The following is a 10,321-nucleotide window of genomic DNA, read 5'->3' on the forward strand; positions in this document are numbered from 1 at the left end:
AGTGGGATTCAGATGCAGGTGAAGTAGGAATTTCACTGTGCAAACAGTAATATGAAGGCAGTGGTAATTTTTGAAGTGCAGAACCTCTGAGCCTGCCTATTACAATACTTTAAGTGAGAGCTTGTGGGGGAGGGGATGGGTGGGGGATCTCAGTTTCTCCAGGTTCAGTGACAAAAGCTTGGTAGGGAGTTCTAGACAGGCTTGTGCAGAACAAGGATCAGAATGGAAAGTCAGTTGGGGAAAGAGAAATTGAACTGGTGGTTTGGAAGCAGAATGACAGGAACTCTTGCACAATGGGCAGGTGTAGGGGAGGGATCAGAGGCTGCAGAGGAAGGGTAGGTAACTGAGCTTGTAGGATAGGTTGGTGCACTCTTGTCAGTGTACCTCTCTGTCCCACTACATAACTGTGCACGTAGGAAGCTTGAGCTTCAGAACGGCTTTGGAAGTCCTCTGGCCAGGTGAAACTGTCACAAAGCCCTCTTGATTGCCGGTCCATGGGCTTATATTGATAGTGGCCAGAAAAGAAGATGTGGGTCTCACCCTTTCTATCTATCAGAGCAATGGCAGTCTCTGTAGGGCAGGGGGCTAAGGATTACTTATGGAAATGGTAGCCCCCCACAGTGAAGGCCTGAGCAGGAGGCTTGCTCAGCTGCTTTGAAGAAAGGGGTGGCAGTTAAAGCGTGAATCTCTTTTAACGCTTGTAAATGAGTGTTGGCACAAAACGAGCGCCTCCACTGTTGGGGCCAATCTGAGATACCGGGGGCATGATTTTTAGATTTGCAAAGCACCCAAAACTCCCAGTGAAGTCACCGGGAGCAGCAGGGTGTCAGCTCCTTTGAAAGTCAGGCTCACCTTGTCTCAAATTGGACACCAAAAATGGAGGCATCTAAAATTACTGGACCCTTCTGAAAATGTGTCTGTTTAGCTTAAGTCTCCATTCAAGCTGAGTGTATCCTACTTTTTAATCTTTACCTTAAATGTACCTTTGGCAGCGAGACGATATATTTTCCGGTTTCTCCAGTACCGGAGCCTCCCTGATTTTTATTACAGAGAACAAAGTTGTGTGATGTCAGAAACTGCACTCTCTGAAAATACCTTTAACATCTCTTTCTGTCTATATAAATACAGCCTAATGTTGCTTCAGCTGATGGCACTTTGACCGTGAGAGATCCTGCCCTGGCCCCTCTCGCTGACACAGGAAGATTTCACATAGTGCAAAGGTTGTTTGCCCTATCAAACATTAATCTTGAAAGGATGGAGTCTTCAATGAAAGCTGTAACCATGAAAGAACCTAGCTTTCTCCCATTCATTCTTTATATTGCATTGTATGGATTTTATGCATTAGGTGGGACCATCTAAGGAAAAAAGAAAAGCCTGCAATAATAGCTGAACATAGTGCACTAATAAATGCCAGATTTGCAGTGCTATAGAATCCTGCTAATTTGCATTGGGAGACAACTGAATTTTGTAACCACATGGGTGAGCATATGAGCATGAAAATACAAGGATGCTGCGTCCCAGCATGTTCTTTGTTCATTTAGGGCCTGGTCCTGCAAAGCACCCTCAAGTACCACTAAACTCAGTGAGAGCTGAGAGCACTCCGCACCTTGCAGGATCAAGCTTCTTTTTTGTCACTAGTCATTTAGATTGATTTACGGCAGTACTCCATAGTATAGCAAATACTCCATGTCTCGTATTTACTTTCCTAAAACTAATACAATCTTAGTGATTAGACCTCACTACAGCATCTGCTACCCTGTCTTTGCTGATCACTTTTTGTGCAGGTGAGCAAGTTTCAGCAGCATGCTGTGTTTTTAAATTGCATCCTAAGCTCTCCCTTAAAAATGTAATGCTTCCTTTTGATGTGTATGTATGTGCTTCACCCTGGCTCAGTCCAGACAAACCATTGTTATACCATTATGACCTCTTCACTGTGGTGGTGTTTTAATAAAAGTGTTTATTTTCAGTGCTTTACTTCGCTATCTGTCATCCTTAATCCTAATTGGTTTTTTCCCTCATCGTGTGACTGGAGAGAAAATATCATTGTGCTCGAACAATACAGTTCAAATAATTGTAAATGTTGGGTTGGGAAGATTCCAGTTAAAAGACTGACGATAACGTTCTCATACTACATGTAGTTGATTGCAGAAGGACAGCATTGTGGAAGTGTGTATAGGCCGGAAATAATTAGGGTGTTATCCTGGGACTCAGGAAATTGGGGTTCAATTCCCTGCTCCTTTCCTTTGTGGCCTTGAGCACGTCATTTAGGGCCAGATTCTCAAAGATAATTAGTTCCAGAGGGATAGCCATGTTAGTCTGTTTTCAGCAAAACAACGAGAATTCTGTGGCACCTTAAAAACTAACACATTTATTTGGGCATAAGCTTTCGTGGACATAAACCCACTTCGTCTTGAATTTAAAGGTAGTTAGGTGACTAAAATTTCAGATTGACATCATGGAGTTGACCAGCTAAGATATCTTCCCCAGATACTACTACCCCATTCCCTAGGCTTCAGAGCCTGAGCTCCGGTGTGAGCCGCAGCTTCAATGCGCTGTCTGCCCAGCTACTTTTAGAGCACTAGCACAAGCCTTGCTAACCTGAGTCTGCTGACCTGTGAGGAGGCTTGCTCCTACTGATTCTGAAATGCTGTATAGACATACCCAAAGTGTATGTCCTGTGGGCTGAAGCTCTAGAGGGTAGGGAGCTCTTTGCTCCTACCTGTTGATGAACAGAGGGAAATATGGCTAAAGAGAGAGACCTACATAAGCTTTCTACCAGAATTCTTCCACTGATACTTTGGGAGCCACCATAAAGGTACACAAACTCAGAAGTCCTTGGGTAATGAAACTGAAAGGAGAGTAGGAAATAGCTCTATTTTGTAGCAAGGATGTTTTCTATTAAGGTTCCTATATGGTATTGGTTCCCTTCCATTGAAGATCCAGTGCCTTTGGGAGGACTCTTCAATGGAAGATGAAGCGGAGGACAGCCACAGAGTTGAATGAACTTGTGTAAGGCTCCTCCCATCCAGCCAATAAATAACACTCAAATCAGTGGAGATAGGGTAGGTGGTGGAGTCTCAGAATAGGACCAGGCACCATTTCCCAAGGGATTGGAGACTGGCATGCCCACATTTACCTCAGGACTCTTGAATTATGCTACTTACAGACACCAAACTGAGTGGGGTTCAGTGGATGGGAAGGAAGAAGAGACATGGTAATGGGACCTTTGCTAATTGCATGATCGAACGAATGGGTAGAGAACAGAGTTAACAGGCTATTGCCAAAGTTACCATGGGGAAATGTTTTATTTATTCAGCTAGATACACTGTTGCTGTGTTTTCCCAGATTGATGCCTTTACTTCCCCTAATAAAGTTTTCTTTGTTTCATGCACAGACTTGGTGCTTGTGACTAGTGAGATTTTGCCTATTAATGGCACCCAGGGAGGCTATTTAATTATCCTAGAAATTCTGGGTGGGTGTTCAAGCCAGTGGTGGTTACTAGTTTTAAGAGTGCTTCCTAGCTATACGAAGAACCCACTCTTTGTTGCTGCCAACAATACTGGATTACATGGGAAGAGGAGCACTGAACACACAGGAAATGGTTTATCTTGGGAGGAGTGTGTGGGTGAGGTTCTGGTATATTCCCAGTGCATGTTGCCATTTCCAGAGGCAATTTACATGTGTGAGAGTGTGTGGGGTGTGAGGCGTTACCTAACTCTGCCTTTTCCTGGTTTTAATTCCAGAGGTCCAAAACAACCTTAATTTTCCTTACCAAAGTGTGCACCCCGTGTGCAGTTACTGGAAAATTTTTCCCCTTAGCGGATCCCCTTGAGCCCTGCACACATGCCGCGGTATATGAGGCGGTGCTGGCCCTATACCCCCTCAGTTCCTTCTTGCCGTCAACTCCGACTACAGGGATGGGGGTGGGGCGGGTCATGGAATGGACATGAGCAACACATCTCGAGGAACAACAGTTGCAAGGTAAGTAACCGTCTTGTCTTCTTCGAGTGCTTGTTCATGTCCATTCCATTGTAGGTGACTTACAAGCAGTCCTTGGAGGCGGGTTCGCAGTTCATAGGTTGGTTGACTGCAACACCGCGCTACTGAATCGGGCGTCATCCCTCGCCTGTTGCACAATGGCATAGTGGGACGTAAAGGTATGAACCAACGACCGCATAGCAGCTTTGCATATGTCCTGCATAGGCACCCGCGCCAAAAATGCTACAGAAGACGCCTGCACTCTGGCTCTGTGCAGGCGTCTGGAGTGAGCTGTGATGTTGCCTGGAAGTGGAACCTTTGCCTACTCGTAGCAGAAGCGTATGCAGGAAGTTATCCAGGAGGAGATTCGTTGCGATGAGACAGGTAAGCCTTTCATCCTTTCGGCCACCACAATGAACAGCTTTGTCCTCTCCAAGTAGAAAGCCAGGGCTCTGCGTACATCCGGTGCATGCCATCTCCTTTCCTCTTCAGAAGCATGAGGCTTCGGGACAAACACTGGCAGGAAAATGTCCTGGTTGGTGTGGAATTGTGATACTACCTTGGGCAGGAGGGCTGGGAGAGGCCACATCTGGACCTTATCCTTCTAAAAAATCGTATAGGGTGGCTCTGAGGTGAGTGCCCTGATTTCAGACACTCTCCTAGCCGATGTGATAACTACTAAGAAGACCACCTTCCATGACAGTAGCAGAAGTGGGCAAGTTGCCATGGGTTCAAATGGTGCCCTCATGAGCCTAGAGAGGACCAAATTCAGGTCCCAGAGCAGTACGGGATCCCTGACCTGCAGGTAGAGCTTTTCTATGCCCTTCAGAAATCTCGCCACCATGGCGTGAGAAAAAACTGATCTCCCATGAATTGGGGGATGGAAGGCTGAGATGGCAGCCAGATGCACCTTTAGCAAGGCAGTAGCTAGACCCTGAAGCTTGAGGAGCAACAGGTAGTCTAGGACCACCTGGATTGGCACCTGCTGGGATGTAACCTGCCTTGTTGCAGCCCAGCAAGTGAACCTCTTCCACTTGGCCAAAAATACGATGCCCACTCATCAGCACAGTCTGCACCTGAGACGAGCAAGCTTGTTCCTCCAAGCTCAGCCGTTCAGCCTCCACACTGTCAGGTGGAGGGACTCCAGGGGCAGAAGGCGCCCCTGGTCCTGGGAAAGTAGGTCGTGCCACTGTGGTCGCTCCAGGGGAGGGGTGACCGATAGCTCCAGGAGCGTTGTGAACTAGTGCTACCTGGGCCACGCAGGTGCAATAAGGATGACCCTCACCTTGTCTTTCTTGATCTTTAATAGGACTTTGTGTATTAACGGAATGGGAGGGAAGGCGTACAGCAGCCCTCCCCTCCCCCCGAACAGGGAAAGAGGAAGGCGTCTGATATCTCCCCCTTGTCCCGCCCTTAAAAGGAGCAGAACTGGCTGCACTTCTTGTTAACCTTGGAGGCGAAGAGATCCACTAGGGAAACCCGTACCTCTGGAAGATCATGTCGGTGACTGATAGGTGGAGAGACCACTCGTGAGAAGGTACAAAGGACCTGCTGAGCTGGTCCGCTGTGGCATTTTATACCCAGGGAGGTGAGGCCACCAGGTGAAAATTGTGGCCTATCCCCAAATTCCAGAGACCCACCGCCTCCAGACAGAGGGCTGAGGAACGAGCCCCACCCTGTCTGTTGATATAATACATTGCGGCAGTGTTGTCCGTTAAGACCTGAATCAACTTGCCCTTCAAAAAGGGAAGGAACACCGCACATGCTAGGCAGATCGCTCGGATCTCCTTGACGTTTATGTGGAGCCCTTGGGCCTCTTCCAATCAGATCCCCTGGGTACCGTGACCGGAGCTGATGTGCACCCTCCACCCCAGGTCCGAAGCATCTGACACTAGTCATTGCGTGGCCCCTGTCTGCAAAGGGCATTCCCTCCATCACTGTTTGGGGGTCTAACCATCACTCTAGGGAGGCCAGGACCCATGGGGATAGTGACAACCCTGTCCGGGGGGGTCTGGTCAGGGTGTAAGCCGAGGCCAGCCGTAGTTGAAGCAGTCTGAGCTTCAGGCAGGTGTGGCAAAGCACATAGGTGCACGCTGCCATATGGTCCAGTAGCTGCAAGCAGACTCGTGCCATTGTAAGGGGGCAGGCACAAAGGTTCCTGATCAGGCCAAACATGGTCTCAAACCGGGCCTGCAGCAAGAACGCTCTGGCCTGCATCGAGTCGAGAACTGCCCCGATAAACTCTATCCTTTGCACAGGCACTAGAGCAGACTTCTGCTCGTTTACTAGCAGGCCCAGCCTGTGACAGGTGGATCACACAAGGTCCAGACTGGCTTGGTCCTGAGTCTTTGCCCTGTCTCTGATTAACCAGTTGTCCCGATACGCATATATCTGTAACCCTTGTTGCGTGAGATACACAGCCACCACTACCATGCACTTTGTGAACCCTCTTGGGGCTGACGATAGGCCAAAGGGGAGGGCTGTAAACTGGTAGTGGGAACCCCCCACCCCAAACCTGAGGAACCTTCTGTGACCCGGAAAGATCGATATGTGAAAATATGCGTCCTTCAAACCGAGGGCAGCATACCAGTCTCCTGGATCCAGGAAGGGGATAATAGAGGCCAGGGAAACCATGTGGAATTTTTGCTGTCTGATGTACCTGTTTAGGCCCCACAGGTCCAGAATGGGCCTGAGACCCCCTTTGGCTCTGGGATAAGGAAATATAGGGAGTAGAAACCTCATCCTCTCATACCCAGCAGGACCTCTTCTATGGCTCCCAGTATGAAAAGATTGCGCACCTCTTGTAGGAGGAGTTACTCATGAGAGGGGTCCCTGAAGAGGGACGGGGCCAGAAACGTGCAAGGAGGAGAGGAAAATTGGAGGGTATGGCCCATTCCAATGGTGCCCAGGACTCAGCGGTCCAATGTTATACGGGAGGAAAGGAGCAAGACGGTTTAGGAAAGGTGGGGATGCAGGATCCAGTCACACGACTGGACTGCTGTCCTCTTGCGCACCATCAAACTGAGTGCCACTGACTGCCTGAGTGCCAGGAGGTAGGCAGCTGCGTGGTTGAGGAAGAAGGCGGGCCCTGCCTACACCGCCTACCATTCTCTCTCTCTCTCGCCTCCTGAAGTGCTGCACCAGAATCCTGGGTTGCTGCTGCTGCTGGCTCTGCTGGGACCAAAGCTGCCTCCTGGAAGATTGCAGTGTGTACAGACCCAACAAGCGCAGAGTTGTCCGAGAGACCTTAAGCCCATGGAGCTTCGCATCCGTCTGCTCCGAGAAGAGCGCAGCCCCGTCGAATGGTAGGTCATGTATGGACGGCTGCACCTCCGAGGGAAGACCGGACGACTGGAGCCATGAGCGATGTCGCATTGCTCCCGAGGCCATTGCCGCCGAGTCTGCCACATCAGAAGCGGCCTGCAAAGCTGCTCTGGCCTCCTCTAAGACTGTGGAGAAGTCCTAGGTGTGATCCGGAGATATGGCCTCCCCCAAACACGTGAGAGCATCCCACACATTATAATTACACCTCCCCAACAATGCCTGTTGGTTGGCAACACGGAACTGGAGGTTGGCAGTAGAATACATTTTTCTCCCAAATAAGTCTAGTTTCTTCCTTGTTTTTGGGTGTTGAGCAAGGTTTACCCAGCCTCTCTCTCTCATTTGCCGCCTCCACCACTAGGGAGCTTAGCGCAGGGTGGTGAAAACAAGGTTACTTACCAGTAACTGTTGTTCTTCGAGATGTGTTGCTCATATCCATTCCAATGTAGGTGTGTGCGCGCCCCGTGCACAGATTCCCGGAACTTTTTCCCTAGCAAGCCCCGCATGGCCAGCTCAGGCGCCCCCTGGAGTGCCGCGCTCATATCGCGGTATAAAGGGCGCTGCTGGCTCCGCGGGTCCCCAGTCCCTTCTTTCTGCCAACTCCGACAGTGGGGACGGGGGTGGGTTTGGAATGGATATGAGCAACACATCTCGAAGAACAACAGTTACTGGTAAGTAACCTTGTTTTCTCTCTTCGAGTGATTGCTCATATGCATTCCAATGTAGGTGATTGCGTAGCCGTACCTTGGAGGAGGGTAGGAGTTATTGGTGACCTGCTCTAGACAGCACGGCTCTGCCGAACCCTGCGTCTTCCCTCGCTTGTTCCACGATGGCGTAATGCGACGTGAACGTATGGACTGACGACCAGGTCGCTGCCCTGCAGATGTCCTGCAGGGGAACCCTCTCTAGAAAGGCTGCGGAAGAGGCCTGAGCCCTAGTGGAGTGTGCTCTCACCGGCCCTGGGAGGGGTACTCCTGCCTGCTCATAGCATGCTTTAATGCAGGCAGTAATCCACTTGGAGATGCGCTGGGTGGAGACAGGCAAGCCCTTCATCCTATCTGCCACAGCTACGAAGAGCTGTGTCGACTTCCGGAAAGGCTTGGTCCTCTTGAGATAAAAGGCCAAGGCTCGCCTGACGTCCAGCGAATGTCCCCTCCGTTCCTCCTCCGACCCATGGGGTTTTGGAAAGAACACAGGAAGGAAAATGTCCTGGTTACAGTGGAACTGAGACACCACCTTAGGCATAAAAGCCGGGTGAGGCCTCAGCCGGACCTTATCCTTATAAAAAACTGTGTATGGGGGCTCCGAGGTTAACGCCCTCAGTTCGGAGACCCTTCTGGCCGAGGTGATAGCCACTAGGAAGGCCACCTTCCATGACAAAAGGAGAAGGGAGCATGTAGCCAAGGGCTCGAATGGGTGACCCATCAGCCCGTTGAGGACCAAGTTGAGGTCCCAGGGTGGCACCGGGTCCCGCACCTGAGGGAAAGTCCTCTCCACCCCCTTAAGGAACCTGACCGACATAGGGTGAGAAAACAGGGAGCGGCCCTCCATGCGTTGGTGGAAGGCCGAGATGGCCGCTAGGTGGACCTTGAGGGAGGCCAAAGCCAGGCCCTGCAGTTTAAGCTGCAGTAAGTACTCCAAGATGGCCTGTATAGGGGAGATGCTAGGGTGTATCCCTCTCGCTTCTGCCCACCCCGAAAATCTCCGCCACTTAGCTTTGTATGTTACTTGCGTGGACGGCTTCCTGCTGCCCAGGAGGACCTGTTGAACCTGCATGGAACAGGCTCTCTCTCCCTCCGTCAGCCACAAAGTCTCCAGGCGGTGAGGTGGAGGGAGGCCAGGTCGGGGTGCAACAATCTCCCATGGTCCTGGGACATCAGGTCGCACCGTCTGGGTAGCGGAATCGGTTCGGTGATGGAGAGGTCGAGCAGCATGCTGTACCAATGCTGCCTCGGCCACGCTGGAGCAATCAGGATAATGTCCGCCCTGTCCCTCTTGATTTTGAGGAGGACTTGGGGCAGGAGCGGGACAGGGGGAAAAGCATACATTAAATCCCCTGTCTAGGGAACCAAAAAGGCATCGGACAGAGAGCCCGGCTCGCGACCCCTGAGCGAGCAAAACCTCGGGCATTTCCTGTTCTCCGCTGTAGCGAACAGGTTCAGACGGGGAGTACCCCACCGTTGGAAAAGGGAAGCCACTATGTCCTGGTGTAAGGACCATTCGTGGCGGGGAGAAAAAAATCTGCTGAGGCGGTCCGCCTCGCTGTTCCGTACCCCCGGGAGGTGAGAGGCAGATAAATGAAACCCGTGTCTCACCGCGAAGTCCCAGAGGTGAGTGGCTTCCTGGCAAAGTGCCGAGGAGCGTGCCCCCCCCCCTGCCTGTTCATGTAGAACATGGCTGCCGTATTGTCCGTAAGGACTTGGACCACTCTGCCCCTGAGGAAGGGGAGGAAGGCCTTGCAGGCCAACCGGACCGCTCTGAGCTCGCGCACATTGATGTGCAGAGCTCTCTCCTCCGGTGACCAAAGCCCCTGGGTGCCCTGATCGTGAGAAATGTGGGCTCCCCAATCGGATGCGTCTGTGATGAGAGTCACAGATGGGGTGAACTCTCTGAAGGGGACGCCCATCATCACTTCCCTGGGGTCCCTCCACCAATCGAGGGACGACAGCACCTGTGGGGGAACCAGGACCATTCTAGTTAGAGAATGCCTGTGTGGTACATACACCGAAGCCAACCACGCCTGGAGAGGTCTAAGCCTCAATCGGGCCAGTCTCACTACATATGTAGAAGCCGCCATATGTCCCAACAGCTGCAGGCAGTGCCTGGCTGTCGTCATGGGGGACAAGTGGAGATCAGATATGATGGCTGCCATCGCCTCAAATCTTGCTTGAGGCAGGAAGGCTCTCGCTTGTACCGCATCTAGCCTGGCTCCAATAAACTCAATACATTGTACCGGAGTGAGTGTGGACTTTTGCTCATTGATAAGCAGCCCCAGTCTAGCGCACAAATCGCGTGTGAGGAA

The 10,321-nt window shown here is 51.1% G+C and overlaps 1 protein-coding gene across 2 annotated transcripts in view; it reads left to right on the top strand.

Moving 5' to 3' along the window:
* GSDME (gasdermin E) overlaps positions 1–1,974 on the top strand; it is a 28,495-nt gene extending 26,521 nt beyond the window's left edge. For both annotated transcript variants that reach the window (XM_067561656.1, XM_067561657.1), the window contains exon 10: positions 1,129–1,974. In XM_067561656.1, coding sequence (XP_067417757.1) covers positions 1,129–1,359 — 231 coding nt within the window. In that variant the 3' untranslated portion in view covers positions 1,360–1,974. The remainder of the gene's footprint in view (positions 1–1,128) is intronic.
* The last annotated feature ends 8,347 nt before the right edge of the window (positions 1,975–10,321 follow it).

This window comes from Emydura macquarii, unplaced genomic scaffold (assembly GCF_026122565.2).
Source record: "Emydura macquarii macquarii isolate MOO-44397 ecotype Brisbane River unplaced genomic scaffold, CSIRO-AGI_Emac_v2 contig_2422, whole genome shotgun sequence".
In the NCBI taxonomy this organism is placed as follows: Eukaryota; Metazoa; Chordata; order Testudines; family Chelidae; genus Emydura; species Emydura macquarii.